At 44.3% G+C, this 24,313-nt stretch overlaps 2 protein-coding genes across 12 annotated transcripts in view; one reads left to right on the top strand and one right to left on the bottom strand.

Annotated features, from left to right (window-relative positions):
• The window catches only part of PHC1 (polyhomeotic homolog 1), a 22,053-nt gene extending 7,745 nt beyond the window's left edge, over positions 1–14,308 (top strand). For 5 of the 9 annotated variants that reach the window (XM_027593096.2, XM_027593094.2, XM_027593092.2 and 2 more), the window contains 9 exons: positions 5,248–5,743; positions 7,590–8,389; positions 9,217–9,364; positions 9,613–9,824; positions 10,404–10,518; positions 11,401–11,527; positions 11,751–11,901; positions 12,370–12,601; positions 13,421–14,308. In XM_027593096.2, the coding sequence (XP_027448897.1) occupies positions 5,248–5,743; positions 7,590–8,389; positions 9,217–9,364; positions 9,613–9,824; positions 10,404–10,518; positions 11,401–11,527; positions 11,751–11,901; positions 12,370–12,601; positions 13,421–13,575 (2,436 nt within the window). In that variant the 3' untranslated portion in view covers positions 13,576–14,308. The remainder of the gene's footprint in view (positions 1–5,247; positions 5,744–7,589; positions 8,390–9,216; positions 9,365–9,612; positions 9,825–10,403; positions 10,519–11,400; positions 11,528–11,750; positions 11,902–12,369; positions 12,602–13,420) is intronic. The other 4 variants (XM_027593093.2, XM_027593098.2, XM_027593091.2 and 1 more) reach the window with 2 other exon arrangements.
• Positions 3,603–24,313, bottom strand: M6PR (mannose-6-phosphate receptor, cation dependent). 3 transcript variants are annotated; one of them, XM_027593102.2, is made up of 8 exons: positions 24,062–24,290; positions 20,354–20,533; positions 18,901–19,067; positions 17,645–17,754; positions 17,230–17,360; positions 16,548–16,674; positions 4,654–4,880; positions 3,931–4,381 (listed from the first exon to the last, which is right to left on the bottom strand). In XM_027593102.2, exons 1-7 carry the CDS (start codon positions 24,280–24,282, stop codon positions 4,686–4,688), a joined length of 1,131 nt encoding a protein of 376 aa, XP_027448903.1. In that variant the 5' UTR covers positions 24,283–24,290; the 3' UTR covers positions 3,931–4,381; positions 4,654–4,685. The 3 variants fall into 3 exon arrangements, with proteins under 3 accessions (XP_027448902.1, XP_027448903.1, XP_027448904.1); XM_027593101.2 differs by having other exon boundaries at positions 3,603–4,880; positions 24,062–24,289; XM_027593103.1 differs by lacking the exons at positions 3,931–4,381; positions 4,654–4,880 and adding an exon at positions 14,502–16,075 and having other exon boundaries at positions 24,062–24,313.

Genomic DNA, 24,313 nt, shown 5'->3' with positions numbered 1-24,313 from the left:
GGCAACCACTTGACCTGTGGATGGGCACTGGGGAGGATGAAGGGAACCACTGTAGACCAGGGCCCACCCTGCTACCCCATTACGACTTCTCAGGATTCTTATTTTTTCTCCCCTTTTCTTAATTTCCATAGCACTCGAATCCCTTGTAACTTGTGAGTTATTTGAGTTAGGAAGGGAAGCAGAGTTGACTGAAAACAGCCCTATAGATCTGGGAAGGCTTATTCTCAACCCAGGGCAGATTTCCTTGTATTCTTTCAGCCCTCCATGGCTGTTTATTCAGGAGGTCTTAATTCTCTTCCTTTGCAGTGCTCTCTTAAAGTAAGGGGTGATTGAGGGAATTCTGCAGTTAGGTAGACGTGAAGCCCACCTGGCTGTTACTGGAAGAATGTTTGATTCCTTCTCTTTATGAGTTACTGTGGCTGCCAACTCTCAGTAGTCTTTCTCCTTGATATGTGCCCAGGAAAGTCTTCTTCACCGTTGCTTCCCGTGCCTTACCCCCAAACATGTACATATATTTCGAGCTTGAAGTTTTTGCTTCTTATGGATTTAATACAAATTGGGATCTCATAATAACTTTTTTCATTCTTTTAGTTTATCAGTTAGCAAGTAAATATTGAGGTTGAGCTCTTTCTACTGATGTGCTCAGATATATACTAGAAACTTGGGGAAGCTTGAAAGGAAAGACAAGTCAAGTCTTGAAAGATCTTAGAGCCCAAAGAGGTACAAAGTAAATGGTACTAACTTGGAGTGACACATGAATTTAGAGAAGAGTTGGCTGTATTCCTGCTCAGGACTTTTGGGATTCTTGAGCAGATTCTTGAAGGATCGGTAGGATTTGATTCGGAGTTAGAAGAAAACTGGAGAGAGAACAGTGTGTGTAAAGGCTTGATTCATATGTGACTGAGTTGGGGATGAGTGGATAAAGTGGAGACAACACACCTGATGGTAGAAAAGGTCATTGTCCGGGAGAAGTCTGAAAGCCAAGTAACTTTGTAGGTAGCAGGGGTCATGGCTGGCTATTGCACAGCAGTTTAATAGGATAAGGAAAATACTTTGGAAAGAATCATCTAGGAACATGTGCCTGGAGAAGAAAGAGAAGTTAAGGAACCTAGTAAGAGATTCTTGGGGGTCATTTAGTTACTAGGGTAAGACCTTCGTTTTAGACTATGGTAACAGCAGTGGGATCAGAGGATGAGGTTGAGACTGGTTTCATATCCAGTTCTTTCATTTATCCGTCTCTTTATTCATCAGATATTTGAGTGTCAATATGTGGAGGGACAGAGTAGTGGCTGCAAATGTGAATCTGATAGTTCGTCAGATTCCGAGTCCATGACTTACTGTGTGACCTAGCAAAAAAAGGCCTAACATCTTTTTGCCAGTTTCTTCGTGTATAAAATAGCTTTTGTTAAATACCTACTTTGGGGTGTGTTGAGGATTAAATGAGTTAGAGAGAAAAATCATTGAGGCACCAGACATTACACAAAGAATCACCTGAATGGTTTAATAATTGCTTCATTAGAAAGTACAGAGTGCTCTGAAAACACAGAAAGAGACCTGATTCAGCCTTGGGATCAGGGTGAAAGTCAAGAAGACTGCCCCGAGGAGGTGACATTTAAATTGGGTGTCCGGTGAAGACATGGAAGGAGAGTGGTGAAGGCAGGGAAACCTTATGTCCAAATACCCCTTGAATCCAAAGAGGAGGGAAGAAGCTTTATATATTTGAGGAATTGAAAGAAAACCTGTGTGCTTGGAGTTTGGCAAAGGGGGATGGAGATGGTACTGGGGAAGTAGGAGAAACTTCATCTTGCAGGGCGTTGGGAACAGTGTTTAGGATTTTGGGCTTTATGCAAAGGGTGTTGGGATACTATGGGAGGATTTTCAGTTTGGAAGTGACCGGGACAGGTTCAAGGCTTGTTCATTTTTTTTGTTTAAAGACTATGTTGGCTCCTCTAGGGAGAATAAATGGAATTGGTGTGAGTGTGAATCTAGTGAGAACAACAGTTTCGGGGAAAGATGGTGTTTGGGTTAGGTAGTAACAACGGAGATGGACAGAAATGAATAGATTTGAGAAAAATTTAGAAGATCTTTGAAAGAGGAAAACTGATTCAGTTGAGGGAAGTGCCAGAGACGAGATGTGACAGTGGTGAGGCAGAGGTTAGTGCTACTTAGGAGATGGAGAATGTTGGAGAAGTGGATCTAGGGTGAAGTTAACTTTTGGATACCTCTGTCTTAGACGTGCTTGTGAGTCAGTGGGTCACAAGGTCAGCTGTTTTATATATCTGGTGCTTGAGCTTAGAGGGAAGGTCTGAGTTGGAGATAAACATTCAAGAGTAGTAGACACATAGATGATAATCGTAATTATCATCTATGTGTCCTTTTATTACGGTAGTAATAAAAGGAAAGAGAGCATTGGCATTGCTTAGGGAAAGGTATGGATTGACAAGAGAAAAGTCTTTATATTAAGATGGAGCCCTGAGGGTTAGGACCGTTTAGAAAATAGTTCAAGGTCAAGTAGAGGCTGATGAACTGGCAGAGGGGAGTAGGAAAGAGTGATGGAAAAACGGGAAAATCTGGATTATGTGGTATCATGAAGACAAGGGAGCAGAATGTTAGAACTGGCAGGGAGTCCTCTGTCAAACGCAGCAGAGAGACAAGATAGAGTTACTAATATGGACGGAGAACCATTTCAGTGGAGTTTGGGGGATTGAAGCCAAACTAGTATCATTTGAGGAATGGCTGGATAGTGAGAATAGATGCAGTGAATGTAAACAATTATTACCAGTTTAGTAATAAAAGGAAAGGAGGATGAAGCTGGAGTTGGGGAAATGGGGTTCAGGTGTGATGGGAGGGCGCCTTTAGCGGAGAGGTTGAAGATACAGGAAGGAATTGATAGTACAAGGAGGGCTGCGGCCCTGAGTGTGGAGAAGGACTTGATAGGAGAGAGGATAGAAGGGAGAGCAGGGAGAAGGAAGTGGTGGGGGTTTGTGAGCGGCATGTATAGATTTGGTGATGGAACTGCTGCAGTGTGCTCATATGATGGTTTTATTGTCTCTGCAGGGGTGATGAGGGAGAGGGGGAAGAGCAGGTGGTTCTGAGGTATATCGGGAGACCAGGAAAGTTTTAAATAGTCATTGTGGAAAGCTGATTAGAAACAAACTATATAATTGCCTGATCACATTAAGTGCCCCAGCACCCCATCCTGATAATCTTGTAAATCTCTCTCAGAAGCTCTCACCTCTTTACTGCTTGCCTGAACTCAGCGTCTTTGTATTTTTCACCTGCATTACTGTACTGGTTTTCTAATTGGTCTCTTGACTTCAGCCTTGTCTACCTCTAAGCATCCTCCATATTACTATCAGAATAAGTTTTTTAAATAAGAAAATACCTGTTGTTCCTAACATTAGTTTAAATGGTACTTCTGGTATACCGAATTTGATAAATCATAATCCTTGGTTTGTGACATCCTGTCAGCAATGGTCCATTCATGGCCCTTTCTTAGTTACTTACTATGTTTTAATGATGTAATAAGCAATCTCCAGTTCCACCCACTGCCTGCCCCTACCCATGGTAACAATCACTCTGATTCCTAGGTTCATCCTTCCCTGTGTCCCTTTTTATATAGTTTTATTGTGTTTACATATATTTTTAAAAAGTACTTTTTATTATGGAATATTTCAAACTTATGCAAAAATAGAAAAAAATATGAATCCCTATGCACCTGCCAGCCAGCTGCAACATTTATCAACACATCGCCTTTCTATCCAGGCCACTTTCCTCCACCTGTGGATTATTTAGAAGTAAATTCCAGATACCATATGTTCTATATTTTGTGTGTGTGTGTGTGTGTGTATGTGTATGTATTTGTATTTAAGTTTATAAGGTCTTTGTGCTGTGTGTAATTTGGGGGGAATACTTTCTTAATAGCTTATTGTCAAGATCCATCCATATTATTGCATGTCATCGTATTTTATTAATTTCTATGTAGTATCGAACCGTGTGAATATACTGTAGTTCATTCATCTTCTCTTCTGATAATGGCCATTTGGGTTGCTTCCAGACTTTCGTTAACTATGAATAGTGCTGCTGTGAACTTTCTCACACATGCCTCCTGTTGTATATAGCAAGAGTATCTCCTGTAGAATTCCTGGATTAGGGGGTGTGTGAATGTTCAGCTTGAGGATAAGATGCCAAACCATTTGCCAAAGCGGTTGTACTGATTTACACTTCTGTCAGCAATGTTTAAGAGAATGGTTTCAGCTGTAGAGTTGATTATGTTTATTCTGATTAATATTCTTCAGTGGCTTCCTGTCATCAGTGAAGTGCTCATCAGTCCTCTCTTCATATTCTGGGGTACTTCCTATGTCAGGCACTGTGTTAGGTGCTGGAAATAGAACAGTGGGGAAGATGGATAAACTTTCTGTTCCCGAACTAAAGTTCAGACTCTCCTCATTTGAATGCACCAAGCCCTTCCTGATCTCGCAGGATCCTCCCCGGCCTCAGCCTGTCTTCCTAGCTTCATTTCTTTCCACTCCCTCCATCTCACCCCAAACGTAGTGAAATATTCATAATTTCCAAAAATGCTATCCTCTTTCTGGGCTCGATGGTCTTCCAAATATTGTTACCTATGTCTTCAAACTTCACTTTTGCTCTCACCCATGGAGTCTCAGATGGAACAAAAGACTGTTTTAGGAAGTCTTCCCTAATCTCCCCGGTCTGAGTGCGTCTTCCTCCTCTGCTCCCATGGCACTTTGTGCAGATCTCTGCATAGAGTATAATAGGGCTTTCGTTGATTTTCTTGTCTGTCTGTTCTGGTAGAAAGTACTCATTAAGAGCAGGGACAGTGTCTTTCGTCTTTGCATTTCCAGTATCCAGTGTAGTACCTGAAACATAGTAGGTTATTTGGTCAGTGTTGAATGAATGAACGAATGGAGAAGAAAGGGAAAATCTGACACATTTTGAAGGAATAGATGAGCAAACTTGCTGATAGATTTGATAGTGAATGAAGGAGACTGAAAATCAAATAGGATTCAAGAGTCCCTCCCTGGGTGACTGGATGGACTTTAATGTATGTAATTGTAAAGGTGGGGGGACAAAGTTTGAGGGGGGGGGCTGGGGAATATCTAAGTGCATGTCATTGTATTTTATTAATTTCTGTCTTCACTGCTCCTGAATCAGTCACAGAAGTCTTTGACCTTCATGCCCCCTGTTCCCCTGTTCTCAATATATCTTTTTCTTCTTATCTTTCAGGTGCAGAATTTGGCAGTGAGGAACCAACAGGCCTCAGCCCAAGGACCCCAGATGCAAGGCTCTACTCAGAAGGCCATTCCTCCTGGAGCCTCCCCTGTCTCTAGCCTCTCCCAGGCCTCTAGCCAGGCCCTCGCTGTGGCTCAGGCTTCCTCTGGGGCCTCGGGCCAGTCCCTCAACCTCAGTCAAGCTGGTGCAGGCAGTGGGAGTACCATCCCCGGGTCCGTGGGGCCAGGCGGAGGTGGCCAGGCACCTGGGGGCTTGGGTCAGTTGCCTTCCTCAGGAATGGGTGGGGGTGGGAGCTGTCCCAGGAAGGGCACAGGAGTGGTGCAGCCCTTGCCTGCAGCCCAAACAGTGACTGTGAGTCAGGGAAGCCAGACAGAAGCAGAAAGTGCAGCAGCCAAGAAGGCAGAAGCAGATGGGCCTGGTCAGCAGAATGTGGGCATGAACCTGACACGGACAGCTACACCTGCTCCCAGCCAGACCCTTATTAGCTCAGGTAAGCTGTCACCTCTCCCAAGGTCATTATTCTCTCAGAACTTGTTTGAAATCTTCAGAGTACATTGCTTTGCCATTTTTCCTGCTTCTCTTGGTCCTGGAGTAGTGGAAGGAAAGAAAATCACATCAGCCTTGATCATATTAGTCCAGGGAGAGAGGACAGGTAACAGAGGTAGATCTCTGTTTCCACCAGGCAGCAATCAGTTTACAGATTGCTTTGTCCCCCTCTTCTTGGCCCTGAGTTTGTCAGTTTACCCATCCCACCCATTCATTTACCTAGTTCTTAACTGAATTGCCTGCTGTGTTGTAGGAGGTGTTAGGGATGCATCTTTGAAAAACAGATTCCTTGTCCTCATGGAGCTTACGATTTAGCTTAAGGGATGACTTCTCTCTTCACTCTATTTATTTTATTTTATTTTTTAAAAGATTTTATTTATTTGACAGAGAGCGAGAGAGAGATCACAAGCGGGGGGTGGGGGGGGGGGGGAAGAGATCACAAGCAGTGGGGGGCAGAGGGAGAGGGAAAAGCAGGCTCCCGGCTGGGATCATGACCTGAGCCGAAGGCAGATGCTTAACCGACTGAGCCACCCAAGTGCCCCTCCTCACTCTGTTTAATGATGATTTGTTGGGCCAGGGTAGAGCAGAGATGGTGTAAGTGCCTTAGAGCACTTAGGACTAGCAAATAGAGCCACGGGTTTTTGTTTTGTTTTGTTTTGAAAGATTTTATTTGACAGAGAGAGACACAGCGAGGGAGGGAACACAAGCAGGGGGAGTGGGAGAGGGAGAAGCAGGCTTCCCGCGGAGCTGGGAGCCCGATGCGGGGCTCAATCCCAGGACCCTGGGATCATGACCTGAGCTGAAGGCAGACGCTTAACGGCTGAGCCACCCAGGTGCCCGAGCCACGGTTTAATATAGTGAACTTGTGATCATCTGGATCGATAATAAGAATAAAAAAAGAATAACCCCAATGATTTATAGTTGCTTTTAGATGTGGTTAGGTATAGTTAGATGTGTGCACCTTACTTGGTAATGTTTATTTTTCCCTGCCTTGTTTCTAGCACTTTAGTTGTTGCTGTATTTGGATGATTTACTTACAAAAAGTTATGAGTTCATCATCGGCTATACTCCTCCTACCTAGTATTTACGTACCGTAGCATTCGGTTTCCGAAGTGCTTCCATCTCCTACATGCTCCCTGGGCAATCTGGGAGAGTCGCGAGTGGGGGAGATTGTCGGCGCCGCCTGCCGCGGAGGAAACTGGGTAAAGGCCGGACCTGCAGCAGCTGGCTCTTGAGACTTCTACTAGGTGGTGACCTAACCTGATGAGTCTGAAGAACCGAGGCATCCACGGGAAGCTGTTGGAATCTTTACCTCTGTGGACGTTTATTCTCTCAGTGACCATTACGTCTTTCTCATGTGCCGGGCACTGGGCTGGCTTCTGGGGATGTACAAATGTAGAAAGCAGGGACTCAGCCCTTGAAGAACTCAAGTCTAATCATACGGGCGATGGGCCAGCCCTTCTCCTTTGCTGGATCAAATGGACAGGATTTAGTATAGCAAAGAAAATAAAAGTTAGATGGCTGCAAGAAATTACTGAGGACCGTGAAATGACAGCGCAAGGGACTTCTTCCCTTGAGGTCCTTCATTGTAGAGAGAGATAGTTGGTCATGTCTGACTCAGAGGGAAGAGTATGAATGAAGCGATCTCCCGGGTCCTTCCCAGTTACGTTGCCATTCCCTGTGTGATACCAACGCTCGGTACGCCTTGGAAAGGTGATTTCACTTTTAATTTGTAATGTTAATGATTATTTCCCGCTCTTCTTTGTTCCGTCCTGGGCTTGTTGCTGTAGCCACCTACACGCAGATCCAGCCCCACTCCCTGATTCAGCAGCAGCAGCAGATCCACCTCCAGCAGAAGCAGGTGGTCATCCAGCAGCAGATTGCCATCCACCACCAGCAGCAGTTCCAGCACCGGCAGTCCCAGCTCCTGCACACGGCCACGCACCTCCAGCTGGCCCAGCAGCAGCAGCAGCAGCCCCCGCCGCCCCCGCCGCCCCCGCCGCCGCCCCCGCCGCCACCGGCCACCCCCCTCCCTGCCCCTCAGCCGCCGCAGGGCCCGCCTACACAGCAGGTCCCGCCTTCCCAGTCCCCGCAACAAGCCCAGACCCTGGTGGTTCAACCCATGCTTCAGTCTTCACCCTTGTCCCTCCCGCCTGACCCAACCCCCAAGCCACCTATCCCCATCCAGTCCAAGCCACCTGTAGCACCCATCAAGCCTCCTCAGCTAGGTGCCGCGAAGATGTCAGCTGCCCAGCAACCACCGCCCCACATCCCTGTGCAAGTCGTGGGCACCCGGCAGCCGGGGACGGCCCAGGCGCAGGCTCTGGGGTTGGCACAGCTGGCAGCTGCCGTACCTACGTCCCGGGGGATGCCCAATACGGTGCAGCCTGGGCAGGCCCACTTGGCCTCCTCACCACCTTCATCCCAGGCTCCCGGGGCGCTGCAAGAGTGCCCCCCGACGTTGGCCTCTGGGATGAGCCTGGCTCCCGTGCAAGGGACGGCACATGTGGTGAAGGCTGGGGCTACGACCTCCTCACCTGCTGTGGCCCAGGTACCTGCTGCCTTCTACATGCAGTCCGTGCACCTGCCGGTGAGTGAGGTCTGATGGTTTTGAGGGCACGGTCACCCTTGAATGGACCTGGGGCTCAGTGGACCCATATAGAGCTTAACTTGGGAGGGGAGTAAAGAGTTGGGAAGGTTGAGATGCTATTTATCATCTTACCTTTATTATTTCCTTAGAAGCCCCATCTCCAAATACTGGGGTTAGGACTTAGGGGTTGGGAGGGGGAGGGAACCACAAACATTTAGTCCATGACAGATACATAATATGTGTGAGTGTGTATGTATGTGGTGTGTGTGTGCGCGCACGTGCATGAATATGGTATTGCACCAGTTGCTCTGTTAATCATTGCATTGTTTCGTCTATGACAACTATTTGTTACAAACTGTAAAACTTAAACTGCTATGTGCTGCTTTTGTAAGACATTGATGGAAGGTTAAGATACTGGTATTTATTTGTTACTTTTGTAGGAGACATTAATGTATATAATAATCTGTACTTCATACTCTTAAATTTGCTACTGAAATCATTCTGGGTTTTTGGATCTATACAAAGTTAGATCAAGATAGCCTTAATCACTTAAATTGGTCTTTATAAAAATAGTGGTTCTCAGTGGGGCCATAATGAATCCAGGATCCCGAGGTGTAGGTCAGGACTAAATGTGACAGTTTCTTTTGTCCTGACATAGAAGATACGCTTCTTGGGAATGACCGGGAATTTTAGTGTACTGTGGGAAGATACACAAATTGGGAAATCTGGAACTAAGAACATTTTCACTGACAGTATGGGAGTCATTGAGGTTCCTTATTGTCCTTCACTCATAAATCTTGGTTTCTTTCCTATTCCTCACCTTGTAGAGCAAACCCCAGACACTGGCTGTCAAACGCAAGGCAGAGTCTGAGGAGGAGAGAGACGATGTCTCCACGTTGGGTTCAATGCTTTCTGCCAAGGCATCTCCAGTAGCCGAGAGCCCAAAGGCCATGGAGGAGAAGAGCAGTCTTGGAGGTAAGTAACTGACTTCTGCAGTCCTATTGGAGTGCAGAGATTAGAGACCTGTTCTGAGTGAGCTCAGAGCTACATCTGGTTCCGTAGAAGATGGGCCTGAACTTCGTGGACGAATGGGTAGATCCAAAAACAGGGACTCCAGGGTGAATATTCAAAGGTGAACATGTATGATTGTGGAAGATCAGACTGGCTTGGCTAATAGATGGATCAGTTACGTCATCCCCTATCTGTTCCTTAATCTATTCCAGAGAAAGCTGAACCAGTGACTGGTGTGAATGCTAATACTCCAAGCAGTGAGCTAGTAGCCTTGGCTCCTGCCCCATCCGCACCCCCTCCTACACTAGCCATGGTGTCCAGACAAACGGGTGACTCAAAACCTCCACAGGCCATCGTGAAGCCCCAGATTCTCACCCACATCATTGAAGGCTTCGTTATCCAGGAAGGAGCAGAGCCTTTCCCGGTGAGGGCAGGGCCATAAGGTGGGACTTTCAAGTGGGGACTTGGTCTGATTATTATCTTTCCAAAGTCCACTAAAATCAAGTCTCAGAACCATTTAATTATTAGAGAATGGTTCAGTTCTATTGTTTGTATGGTTAATTGTAAAGAAGGAAGGGAAGGGGTAAAGGAAAGAATATGTGTAGACCAGCAAATGAAAGTGTTGGGAAGAGAAGGAAGAAGCTGAATGTTTAGTTACGCAAACTAGGCTGTATTACAATGAAGGGATTTGTGGTGGAGAAGTTAAGGGACTTTTCTGGATACCAGGAGTTGCAGAACTAGGGCTAGAACAACAGGTATCTGTAACTTCGGAAGGAAAAGGACAAGCTAGACAGCCAAGGTAGGAACCTGTTTTCCAGTGGTTCATCTGAAAAGAGCCAGTTAGGGCCTCTTGATTGCCATGTTGAAAAATGTTTCTCTAAACCAGACTTGGCCATTAACTCCGAGAACCAGGCAAAGGCATGGCGGTGAGAAACACTGGGGAAAGTTATAGAGAAGCAGAAAGGGACTAGGCTAACCTAATTGTAAACTTTTTCTGGCACAGGTGGGTTGTTCTCAGTTACTGAAAGAGTCTGAGAAGCCACTACAGACTGGCCTCCCGACAGGGCTGAATGAGAATCAGTCAGGGGCCCCCTTGGGAGGGGACAGCCCATCTGCTGGTAAGTATTTATTTAGAGACCCATCTGGGGAAGGAGACTCAGGGAGATTTGTTTGAGGACTCAGTGTAAAATGGCAATTATTTAAAGTGGGAGGTATACAAAGTCCATCCACACACAGGAACTGTATTAAATATCAGAATGTGTAGAATCACACAAAAGGAGTTCCTTGTCGGATTAGGGTAATTTTATCAAGCCAACCTGAATTTTATTTACTTGTTTACTGTTAAGGGTGTATTTTTCAAAAGATGATCTAAAATAGTATATTTCTTAATTTCCATTTCTCCTTATTCGAGGTTTTATAATCTATATTAAGGTCTCTCGTTTACATTTCTCCCACTGCTTTTTTTTTTTTTTAAGATTTTATTTATTTGACAGAGAGAGACACAGCGAGAGAGGGAACACAAGCAGGGGGAGTGGGAGAGGGAGAAGCAGGCTTCCCGTGGAGCAGGGAGCCCGATGTGGGGCTCGATCCCAGGACCCTGGGATCAGGACCTGAGCCGAAGGCAGACGCTTAACGACTGAGCCACCCAGGCGCCCCTCTCCCACTGCTTTTGTAAACTTTTACTGGGAGAGGGATCCTGTATCTTTCTAGTTAGTAATTAGTTCCTCTCTCCTATTCTGAATTGCAGTCTTGTCTGCATTCTGAGAGTATGAATTGGGATAAAGTTAGTCATCGAAAATGGAAACTAGGCTGGTTTAAGTCAGGAAGACCATGCTGTTCTTGAGGGACGTGTCTTTATGGTTTTGGGTTTTGAGCTTTATGTTTGAGGGATTCTGAATTAGGTTGTGTAGGTCTTGGGGGGCAAACCCTGAGAGTAATTAGAGTCAGCTGTGGGCCTAATGATGGCCCGAGCGGCAGCAGTCCCAGTGACAAGTCTCCAGGGATGCCTTGTTTTCCAGAGCTAGATAAGAAGGCAAATCTCCTGAAGTGTGAGTACTGCGGAAAGTATGCTCCTGCTGAGCAGTTTCGAGGCTCCAAGAGGTTCTGCTCAATGACCTGTGCTAAGAGGTACCATGGGCACCCACCCTCCCTTCCTCACCTTCAGCATCAGTTTCTCCATCTAATAGTGGGCCCCATCCCTAGGATCACCTCACAGCTGATGTTTCCTGCCTTCTTTGCTTTCTTGTTCTTCCCCAAGTTGGTTCTTAAAATACCAATTCCCACGTAGTGAAGGCTAGCCAGGTGGTCTTCTCCGGCACTGCTGACATCCCATATATGCCCCGACCCGTAGGTATAATGTGAGCTGTAGTCACCAGTTCCGGCTGAAGAGGAAAAAAATGAAAGAGTTCCAAGAAGCCAACTACGCTCGCGTTCGTCGGCGCGGACCCCGCCGTAGCTCCTCTGACATTGCCCGTGCCAAAATCCAGGGCAAGCGCCACCGGGTGAGCGTCTGTTGCAGAGCCAGCTACTTTTAAAATGGTCCTTTTTCCTTCCTCTTTCCCTACGGGGCAGTTCCTTTGCCCCGGTAAAAGAGTATGAGACCAGAACTCTGAAGTTTTGTATTGATGGCATTACTCCAAATTCCAAGAGATCCTGACTCCTTGTCTCTTCTCACCTGATTACTGGTTCATGTGTCCATTAATCATTACATTTGACAAAATCTAGATTACGATTGTTGGAAGAAGGGGAGAATCAAGAAAGTGATAGTTTATACTTTCAAGTATACTTGAAAGTTACTTGAGAGTGGACTAGTGACTCCAGACACTTGCAAAGTACAGTTTCTTCACTGTAATACTAGTTTCTCCTCTATGCCTAGTATTAACCCGAACCCAGCTGACTGGGAAGGGGTGAGGGAAAGAAACCTTCCGACACTCATTCATGACCTCACTGCTTTGTGTTGTTCTCTGTAGGGTCAAGAGGACTCTAGCCGGGGTTCAGATAATTCCAGTTACGATGAAGCACTCTCTCCAACATCTCCTGGGCCTTTATCTGTGCGAACTGGGCATGGAGAACGTGACCTGGGGAACCCCAATACAGCGCCACCGACGCCGGAATTACATGGCATCAACCCTGTGTTCCTGTCCAGCAATCCCAGCCGTTGGAGTGTAGAAGAGGTGTATGAGTTTATCGCTTCTCTACAAGGTATTGAGGGCCTATCCAGTAGAACCCAGATCACATACAGGTTTACTTTTCTTTAGATCATCCCACATGGGCCTTTGTGACAGGGAACAGAACTGACTTTTAAGCAGTAGGTGCTTAAGTATGGTTATGACAAAGGCTCTATTCTTCATATTTACCCAGGTTACTTGCCCACAGCCTGGTTTCTTAATTTCCTTTTGGGCTGATTGTCCTCTGTCAGCAATCTTGCAATATTTGATTTTCACTATTTACCAATAATTTTTGGGTAAAGTATGTTTTTTATATGTGATTTTGTGATACCAGATATAGATGAAAGACTGTTTCCACTAAAGGGATTAGGAAAGTAGGGGCCATCGTTATCCAACACTCTTACAGGCAGGACTGTTTATAAGCTATTCTTGACAAAAAGGATGGTTTTCTTCAGAAAAGAAAATCACATTACCCTTTTTGCTGTTTGTCTGAATTCTCGGCCCTTAAACAAAGATGCCAGAAAGGCTCTGAACTTTTTTGATTTTTTTGCTACTGTGAAAGAAAACATACGGTCTTGCTCCTTCCCTTTTCTCCCTCAAGCTATTTGAATGAAGTTACTTCTGTGACTGAACACCTTTGTTCTTTCCTCTTGGCTTTTTTACATAGCCAGTTTCTCTGATTTCATTTTACTTCCAAAGCTTCCCACCTCAGACTTTTATATTCCTGAATTTAGGATGAGTACTTTGGGATTAACCACTGCTGGGTCTCCATTTTTTCATCTCGAGTTTCCCCCTCTGATCCTCTTGTGCCACCACATAGTTTCTCATGTGTATTCCCACCATTTCCTTCTAGGCTGCCAAGAGATTGCAGAGGAGTTTCGTTCCCAGGAGATTGATGGACAGGCCCTTTTATTACTTAAAGAGGAACATCTTATGAGTGCCATGAACATCAAGTTGGGCCCTGCCCTCAAGATCTGCGCCAAGATAAACGTCCTCAAGGAGACCTAAGGTGGCCCTCTTGCACAAACGAGCCTAAGGCAGACACTCTCCACTGTCCAGGTTATAACCTGGTACCAGCAGACTTTACAGGGAAGAAAGAGCTGTTCCAATTACTTAAATCTTCTGAGACAGGGAAGAAAAGTGCAAGAATTGGTTGCTGGTGCTACATGGCGGCAGCTGTGACATTTTCTCTGGTTCTACCTTATTTTTTAAAATCAGTACAGTTCTCACTTTTCTCACCTACCCTAATCTTTATAAAAGAGGCAGTCTAGAGAACTAGGACTGCTCAGCCTTATCCTGGAGTGGAGTATCTAGCCAGGGTCTCAGTTCTCCAAGAGGAGGAGTAGACAGTATGGTAAGGTAAGGAAGTGGGTGGGACGTAGGTGTGCCTCCACAACGGGAGAGGTAGGGTTTTTCTAGCTTGTGTGACACAAGTAGTGACATCGGGTACTCCCTCTCTTCCCTCTGGATTGCCCAACTGCGGCTGTGGCCCAGAGTTTTCTTTGTTGTCGCTCCCTTAGTACTGAACGTCTTCTCCTGCGCCTCCGTGGCAGAGTCACTCGCTGGTGCAGAGACTTGGTTGGTGTCATTCTGATGTGCTGCAGGGGCTAAAAGGTGTGTGGCACACATGTGGCTGTCATTCTTTCTGCATCCCCCTGCTCCCTTCAGTTTCCCTGTTGTGTCTCCTACCCTGCCTTTCTTTTCAATTCCAACTCTGCTCTGTCCTATAGCTTTATTAAAACGGGAGTGTGTGGGGCTGAGGTCAGGAGTATAAGTACCTGCCTTAGGCGCTATTCCTTATACAACAAAAATATTAAGTATTTTTTTCCTCCTCAGTAAAAGGATAAAAATTGGTCTCAGTTGTCTCTTACTCCATTCCAGTGTCTCTATTCTCTTCTTTCACACAAAAGACTAGGGCAACTTGTTTGTTTTTTTAATCTTTTACGTGTTTTTATACAAAAAATGTATTTTTTTTTTGCATTTTTAAAACTGTGGGGGAGGGATGCAAACAAATAACAAAAAAGATGTTTTATAACATTATTTTCCCTGTTTAGAAAAGAAGAAAAAAAAATCATTCCAATAGTATTTAAAAGTCCAAACATGAAATAATTTCATTTTCTTCCCTAAAGGCTATTAAAAAGCCCCTGCCTACTGATTCCATCCTCTTGTGTCCAGTGGAGCCACGTTACTCTTCAATGGCCCAGGTTCACTATTAACAGAAAGATGGGGCCAGGCTTCTGGGCACATGGTCTAAACAAAAAAGTGGAAGCATCAGAGGATTCAAAACCTTTCCCCACAGAAACTGTTGTGGGCAAGAAGATACTTCCCTGAGCCAGAAGGGACAGGTACAGCAGCATTCCACACCCAGAGCACGGGATGGCAAAGCCCTAGATGTCCCACCTCTGCTTTCATTCCCTTTCCAAAAGATTGGGGCGGGGGAAGGGGGGGGGAAGTTGACATGCCTGTGAAGAAAGTGCAACATATTTAGAAATATGGGTAGAGGGAAACAGCTTAGAAGAAAAGCTCTGCCAGCTTTTACTGCAAGTGGGAGAAGAAAGCCATCGAGGAGATCCCACTACAGGTAAACAGACTTCCTTTTCTGGAACCCCTGTAGCACAGGAGGTCCAATTCACTTTCCCTTTCCAACGGACTAGACTTCTGGATAAGGCATTTTGGCCACATATGGACCAGTGACCACGAGCCCACAGTCCAGGGCCCAGTTCTGACTATAAGGTCACTCCCATGCCAACAACTGATGTGATGGTATTTTATAATCCTCTAAGTGGGAAATTAAAACATTTTCCCCATCCTAATCCCAGAGGTGGGAGAAGCAAGTCTGCAACATCTCCAGGCTCAGACCAAATGGCAATACTTGGAACGCAACCAAGTAATCACCACAGAGTAGTTCCAAGTAGCAAAAAATTACATCCAGATTCTCATGGAAACTACTGTAGGGTACAGAGTAACAGCATGAAAGCAATCAAACCTTGTATAAATAATGTTTCTTTGCCCTTTTTTTTAATTAAAGAAATCCAGTGTCTCAAACACTTGTGAAAAGGTGTTTAAAAAAGGAGCCTGCCACACTGTTTTTGCTCACTGTAACTATCCTACTTGTACCTTCTGATACCAAGAGATAGTGTGATAGCCTCTTCTGCACAGGCCCTATTTTCTCTCTCTTACAACTGTATTCTAGAGGAAAAACAAAACGGAACAAAGGGAAGGCATTTCTACTAGTGAGAAGAGAATACAAATCAAAAGCAAACTGGAAAGCAAGAGCAATGTTAAGGGTGGGATGAGAGAACTGGAGTGGACACTGCTTAAGAAATCTGGCCGAGTATGCTTTGGTTTGGGGGACTGGAGAAGCAGCTGGGTATTTAAAGTGCAATCACATTGGTAATAAATGATCATCCCTTTCTTCTGACTCCTCCCCCAGCTGATCATCCCCCACACCACGATATGCAGCAGGCACATTTCGGGGTTTAGAACGGCACACAAAGTCACAACCATCCTGCAGAAAGAAGCAAAGGAAGGAAATGATAATTTGGAATAACCAACTTCGAGGGTAAGGCAAATATGTACCTATGGTCTAAGAATATGCCAAGAACTAGGTTTCTTCAAGGAAGATGAAGAGAAAATCCAGAAGCTCTAAGGATCGGCCTAAATTGAATTTAGGGCTAACAGGAGAAAAATTCTAATTAGGTCTTTCTTTCTCCCCATCCAGGTCCCTTAATAGCTTGATCATATTCCTCAATTGAAGCAACAGTGTTGCTCTTCCAGCCAGGTCTTTAGCAAGGCCAGACACTAAGATGTTACTTTATACCAGGGCCAACAAGTACTTTGTACTTGGTTTGCTGGGACTTCTGTGGGTTTAGCACCCAAAGTCCTATATCCTTGGAAATCCCTCAGTCTGGGTAAACCAGGATGGTTGGTCACTCAACCTTGCCCGCAGGCTAGACTCAGCCAGCAGTCCTATTACTTACTGCTACCAGGTTGCCAAGATCTTGCCAGAAGGCTAAGTGGGGAAACTGCTCCATTCCCTTGGCTCCCACCACCAGTCGCTGGTATAGGAACCCCCCGATGATATAGACCGCAACCAGTGATGCAAACCTGTGAGGAAGAAAAACATCTCTACTTAAAAACCAAGGAATACTAAAACTCTGATAATAAAGATAATCTTTATATTCATTAGTGGTTTCCCAGTCTGTATTCTATTAAAATGGGGGGGGGGACCAAAACAGGGAGGGTACCTTCTTTAGAAAACCAATTAGAGCACTACAAGCAAAGGCTCAGACAAAAATAAGACCTAGTGTGTGACTCTTAGAGCCAAGAATAGGTACTATTAGCTATACAGTTCCATTTCTCCAAAAGTTCTTATAGTCTAATGGGATAGTATTAAAAACTGTCCAGTCCTCCAGTAATGGGATAGAAAGCATTTCCAAATGCAAATATTTATCAGGGGTGAAACATTAGATCTAATTTTTTTTAAGCTTGCGTAGTCAAGAGTTTAAAGAGAATTTTCACAAAGTTTCCCACCTCCAATTATGGTACAGTGCGTGCACACACACAAACACACAGAATTTTTGTCTAAATATCACCAAGTAATTGAGTTTAAGGGAAAAAAAAAAAAGGAAGGTTTGGATTGATAAGGGAAAAAGCACTCACGTGACTAGTAAGATAGAACCCACACTAAGGTGGGAGATCTCTGGGGAACAGGCCAGGCTGCTATCCATCTCAAAGAGGTAGAAACAATCTTGAACTTTGCCTCGCTCCTCAGACACAGGGTTAAAATTGCCCTGACGATGAAGGACAGAACACAACGCTTATGTGGTAAACTGTTTCCTTTTGACCCTTAGAAAAAGAAAAAACCCACAAGCTAAAAAAGCATTTGCTTTCTCTTGATTGAATAACTTATTTTCCATGTATGATGGAAGACAGGTGCCTGTGACACAAGAAAAAACTGAACTTCTAGTTTTCTCCTATCCATCCCGATGTATCTTGTCCCCTCTGGAAATTCTCTCCCACCTCAGGCCAGTCCTGTCATCTGTTCTCTAGGCTCGTGTGCCCCAGGACGCCTCACCGCTAGCGTGTGTCGATTGCAGGAGATCATCACCACTGCACGACGCTGCTCCATGCCACAGTGACTGTCATATTCGTCACCCCCTTTATAGATCAGCATGATCCAATTACCTGAGGAGGGACAAGGGAAATGTTGCTTTGGGGTGGGGGGAAAAGCAGAGGCAGGCCTGGGTACAATGGTAGAAAGGCACTGAGGAGTTCAATGAAATTGGTCTTAATTAAAATAACCAGCAATATGAGTTCTGTAGTACAGAAATACCAAGCTAAATCCTGCTTCTTTGTAACAGCTTTCTGTTCCCTTAAGACAACTAAGAATCAGATATTCATATAAGAATAATCCTAATTTTCCACATTAAAGGCAGGCAACCGATAGTACAAAAACAATTAGGACCCATACTCTGACAATGATTGACATTTTCTGAACACCTGCTAACATCAGAAGAGGTTCCATAAAATTCTTAGGTGGCAGAGCAAAACCTAAGATTTAAAATTAGCCACAGATAAATACAATATGGATGATTTTTAAGATCGGGAGCCATTTGTTCTTTAATATTTATGGCATTCAAATTTCTTTTGCAAAATATCCTTTGATTTATCAATCACGTGAGGTGAATAAGGTTAAAAATTCTTCTAATCTTGCATATGAAGAAACACAAGAAGATGAAATGATTTTTCAAAGTCACAGGACAAATAAACATGAGCTGGGTAAAAAATCCAGTCTTCCAATCCCTACCCCCAAACTCTTGATGTTATTTTTCATTATATTATTGATATGAACAAATATTTGCACTGGAAAATACAGTTATCTGCTTAAGGGAGGGAATCACACCACAGGTGCTCATAGTTCTTTCTAGCAATATGATTTTATGACTTTTGAGAAACCTAATCACCATAGCACAAGTTGTTTGGGGAAGTTTTTGTAGACTGGTTTGCAAAAAAGCTTAATGTCTGAAAATGTAACTGGCAAAACTGGACTAATTCGATGAGAAATGGTCATTGTTGGTATTTTCAAGTCTGGTGTGAAAAACACATGAAGCTACAGAATCCCAGCTAGATTCTTTATGCATGAGCTTTTCATTAACTTTAAAACAAACACATAAAGGTCCTGAGCCGTGGCTCCAGAGGAGCCGTGTTAGTCTCAGGTGAGCTGAAGCATATGTACCATATGATACTCGGAAGAGAATGGAAAAGGCTGACACATACAGGACTGCCAGAGGAATTGACATGGGATCAATTAATCAACAGGGAGAGTCTTACTTCCATTGAAGATGTGAGTCTCGTTGAGTCTCCCTACCACTGTCTCCTTCCCGTTACTTTTGTTGATCTGCACCAGGCCTGCCCCAGAGGTGCGGTTGCCAGCTTCCCGGCACACCCTGAACATGTAGATATATGTGTCTGGGCCCTGGCCCACAGTGCTCTCAAAGCTGTAAGGAGAAGTGAGGAGAACGAAGGAAGAATTACTGGCTATCAGCCTTAGGAGAAGCAGCCTCTCTTCCTTTAAGCTGCCTCCCCACCCTCCCACCTCCCTGCCCACCCCCAAGTGTGATCAATTTATTTACCTGATGTCACAACTAAATGTACTAGTGAATATTTGTTGATCAAGAGATATCCATGTAACAGTGAATAGTTTATTTGTTGAATGAGACAATCCTAACTATTGATGATGACTGATTAAAACACAAGATCCAAGAAAGCTAGATATTCTAGAATACCTGTTCTAGACCATGCTGAAGTGTCAGTTGCTATTTCCCTGTGAATAAGGATCTATGTTCATGGGAAGTATCCCATGGTCCCTTGTTCTTTGAAGATTATCTTCAGATTTATATACCTGAAGATTCCAGACACTTATGATGTGTATAGGCCTCAATGTTTATCTGATACTTCTAAAGTCCTATTATGTGGAAGTACCAAATAATGCTTTTTAATTCCTACAAGGTGGTCTCCTGGATCCAGTCTTGAAAAGTTACTCTTCTACATAAGAGAATTGCACATTGCTACTAAAAACTGGGCTGAGAATTTGCTCTATAGCATAAAAAAAAGTAGGGGTGCTTGAGTGGCTCAGTAGGTTAAGTGTCCGACTCTTGATCTCATCTCAGGTCTGGACCTCAGGGTTGTGGATTCGATCCCTACATTGGACTCCACGCTGGGCATGGAGCCTACTTAAAAAAAAAAAAAAAATTAAAAAATGAAGATATCATGGCCAAATAAGACCAGTATTACTAAAGTTCAGATTAGAACCATCTCCGAGAGAGGTTATTATACATGTATTCCCACCACATAGAGTGGTAATACTAAAATAAAGTAAGTGGAGGGAAAAAAAAAACAGTGTTTTTATGATTTTATTTATTTACTTATTTAAAAGATTTTATTTATTTGACAGAGAGCGATACAGCAAGAGAGGGAACACAAGCAGGGACAGTGGGAGAGGGAGAAGCAGGCCTCCTGTGGAGCAGGGAGCCCGACGCTGAGCTCGATCCCAGGACCCTGGGATCATGACCTGAGCCGAAGGCACACGCTTAACGACTGAGCCACCCAGGCGCCCCTGGGTTTTATTTGTTTTAAAAGTGTCTCTACCCAATGTGGGATTCGAACTTACAACCACAAGATCAAGAGTTGCATGCTCCACCAACTGAGCGAGCCAGGCGCCCTGGAGGTAAAGATTCTTTAACAAAGTTATTTTCTCAAGCCCTTCAAAGCTCTTCTCATTTACCTTTTGTTATACAGCGGTTGCAGCCTCTTCAGTAGAGCCAACTCTTTCTCGGACTCTCGACCTTTTTCTCCCACCAGGTCACAGGTTTTCTCTTCTGTCTGCCAGGATTCTCTTACTACCACAGCTAGGAGCAGTGGCAGGAGCAGTCCAGTCCTCCAGCAGCTGTAGAAGGGGAACATCCTTTTGGGAGATGGGGTGTGGGTGTTGAAGAAGCGGGGGAAGATCAGGAGAGGGGGGGAAGATCAGGAGAGGGGGGAAAGTGATAAAGCGCATGAATGTGTAATCTTTACAGTTTTATCTTCCATCCATCACTTATTTTACACTAGTCAGTTTTCCTCATTATCACAAAGTTGGGTTTTATTTTCTTGTGTCTATTTCAAGCTTTTAGCTTTCACCCATTATTTTTCCCCCGTTCTTTAATATTCAGAATAGGATTCTTAATCTTTAGGTTTCTCTTTTTCTTTTTATTTATTTTTAAAGATTTACTTATTTATTTTGAGAGAGAGAGTGCGAGCATCTTTACTGTTTTGTGAAAAGTTAGACTGCAATATCTCATTTAAAGTTTAATACTAGTTCATAAAAACTGCTTCAACCTGTGGTCCTCCCTAAGATGACAATGAAATTATAATACTTGATCAAGTCTAGTTGAAAGTTATTGAGAAAGATGTAAGATAGAGAAAGGGACTTCAGTACTTTGGGTCCTAACTTCTCCTATCAATAGTCAGGAGCATCCAACAGTCTTTGTTCATATTCACCATAAGAAAGATGACTAGAGATAAACACAGCCATAGCACCTAAAAGTTGACATTTATCTACTTTAATGGCTCATCTCAGAGTTGTCTTTGTACACTCAGAACTGGTAACAATTCTTGGGAATCACTAAGTCACTTTCCAATTCACCTGCTCCTTGCACTGCTCTAGCAATGGAAACACATGGCTCCATTTCCCAAACTCATTTTCTTTTCTCTAATCCATCCTCACACCCAGGACATATTGATTTACCCTTGCAAAAGACTCCACTCTGATGTCCATTAGTTAATGATCCCCCAGGCCATTGCTACTTGTTAATTTCATAACAGTGTCACTGTTATCATAAACAGATTTAATTCCTCCAAACCTTTCTCACTTGTAATAACATGCTTCCAGCTACAAGCTTGGACTTTGGTTAATACTCTTTAAAGTCCTCTAACTCTTTTTCAGGCTGTTTCATCAGCTCCTGTGCATTTCTAGAATATAAAACTAGGCAGAGTTTAATGGGTACTAGTAAGTTTAAAGATAGGAAAATGGATGCTCTGAGCCCTGACTGAATTTTCTCTACTCCCCTAAAAAAATTTACACTTGATCTTCTGTTTTCCACATTCCCCTAGGGCAACAAATGCTTGGGAAGTTGTCTCCCTGACTTTGTGTATTTCCTTTTCTTTTTTTTTTTTAAGATTTTATTTATTTGACAGAAAGAGACACAGCGAGAGAGGGAACACAAGCAGGGGGGAGTGGGAGAGGGAGAAGCAGATTCCTCATTGAGCGGTGAGCCCTACACGGCCGATCCCAGGATGCTGGGATTATGACCCGAGCCGAAAGGCAGACACTTAACCGACTGAGCCACCCAGGCGCCTCAACTTTGGGTATTTCCAAAATCAACTCACTATAGCAATATTAATAAAGTCCACAGAATAATTATCGCGTCATAAAGTCTGAGGCCCCCATAAACACATTTAAAGCACTAATAGAAAACTTAATAGAGTGCTTGCCTTTTACTCTTAAAAGCACTTAACATGTATTAACTAATTAATCCTTAACAAAAACGCTATGCAGTAAATACAATTATTGTCCTTATTTTACAGATGAGAAAACTGAGACACAGCCAGGGGAGTGACCCAGAAAGTCTGGCTCCAGAGCTCATGGTCTACACTTAACCACATGTGTATCCCCTTTCACATTAATTTTTGGGGGCTCAAGAGGAGGCAGCCAAAGCTTTCTTTTTGACAAAGCAGGGGGGAAGTGACTCCTCACACAGTTCACTGAATAGGAGATGGAATAAAGAACTCAAACCTCAAACTCCTACCTTCCCTAAATTAACTCATTGCTCAACACACTATGTGACCAGCTGCGTTCCTAAAAAAGTATTAAGAGATTCCTTTTATTAGATTGATTTAACATGCCATATTCTTTATATTCTCTTCAGGGTCTAATTTAAAATTTTAACATTCTGGATTTTCAAGCTCCCCCCACCCCCAAACCAGTTTTCTGGAGGGGATGCTCACACAGAAGGCTGTGTCGTATGGCCTCAAAATTAGTTCCTCATTTGTTAACAGTTGATGATTTCTTTTCCTAAATTAGAACAAAGAATCTTACAAAACTGGGATAGGATAAAGGGTTAAACACCCTGCAGTCTGCTTTAGTGGAGCTGAACCATCTTTCATTTGCTTATTGGTTCAAGAAGTTAGGATGAGAATCAACTTATACTCTTCTCTCTTTTCTGCTTAAGGTTTGTCGGTTTTGAGCTACTTCTTTTTGATTCAGTGACAAATGCTCTAAGTGCTTTATCTATTAGGTTAATCTTCACAGCCCAGAAAAGTAGGTATAATTTCTCTCATTTTACAGATGAGGAAACTGATGCTTATAGAGGTTAAATTATTTGCCCTAGGTCATACAAGTATTAAACATGTATGAAGTTGGTGGGGCAAGTTGGAGGATTCATGGCATAAAGCTATTTTCTGGAAAATTTCTGATAAATACAGGGGTGCAAAAATTTATTAGGGAGACTATGAAATCCAAGGGCTGTGTAGTTCCCTTTTATTGTGCTACAATTAGATCCTCAAGGTGCAATAGCTTGTCCAGATACTTTGGAAATAAAGGGCAGGACTTTAAGATTTTGAAAAATCCCCTTCAATTTTCTTGTTCTAGGACAGATCTATTTTGGTAATGCCAAACAATTCTCTACAATGGGATGACCCACGACTAAGCCAGGAATTGGGAAGCAGTTCACATCACTGGGCGTCTGTACCACTCTTTCCCACCCCTCAAGACTAGCCATGAGCATTTTTCCATTTTTCAGTGGAATTTCTACTTTCCGCTATCTGGCTCATTCCTGAGGTAGCGGCTCTTATCTCCTGTCTCCAGCAGCCTACCCTTTTATAGAAGACCAGCCCTAACTAGCTAAACGGCCCAATGCTGAAAAGCCTTAGAGAAGTAGCTCTAGGTCCGATGGGCGGAAGCTCCCCACAAAGAGAAAACACTAGAGAAGCTCTCTAGTAGCTACTCCATACCATACACGCATCCCCTTCAAACTTCTCCCAAGGTTCTAGAAATTCTCATTCCGTCTAATCTCCTGACTTTCCAACTGCCTAGGGCCGTATCCTCTCCAAATGATGCCGCTATACCTTCCTTCACGATGCAGGCCAAAAATTCCCTCTACAGGTATCCAGTAACACCTCAAACGACTCCATACCCAGGGTCCTTCCTTTCTTTGCCTTCCAAACACACGTCCATTCCCTCTCCAGTCTTGGTAGGTCTTTTCTTCCCTCACTCCCTTCACAACTCTAACTCCCCGCCCTCACGCCTCCGCCTCCATTCTGCCCTAGGGCTCCTTAGCTGGAATTTTGGCTCGAACCCTGGCCAAAGGAGACTTAGGGATCCCAGCCCCTGTTACGGACACCGAGGTGTGAGCGCTCTCCAGCTCCCCTCCTCCTCCACGCCCCTCATACTCACGTGTCACGGGCAAAGGGAGTAGCCAAGGCGCAGAATCCCCGGCTGAATACCTGTCTGGGGCCGGGAGACAGGGCCAGCGAGGGGCCAGCCGCAGACCCCGGACCCAGAACTCGTGTCAAAGCTTCCCCAAGGCGCCTCGTTGTGCTCCACTCCAAGAACCGGAAACAGGAAGCACCAGGCGTCCTCTGAGCAACTGCTCCTCCCACTAGACCCCGCGGCATGTGACCATAAAACCATTTCGCCCCTTTCTCC

This window comes from Zalophus californianus, chromosome 9 (assembly GCF_009762305.2).
Source record: "Zalophus californianus isolate mZalCal1 chromosome 9, mZalCal1.pri.v2, whole genome shotgun sequence".
Taxonomy (NCBI): Eukaryota; Metazoa; Chordata; class Mammalia; order Carnivora; family Otariidae; genus Zalophus; species Zalophus californianus.
Note: the sequence above shows the minus strand (reverse complement) of the source record. Positions and strands in the feature narration are given on the sequence as shown.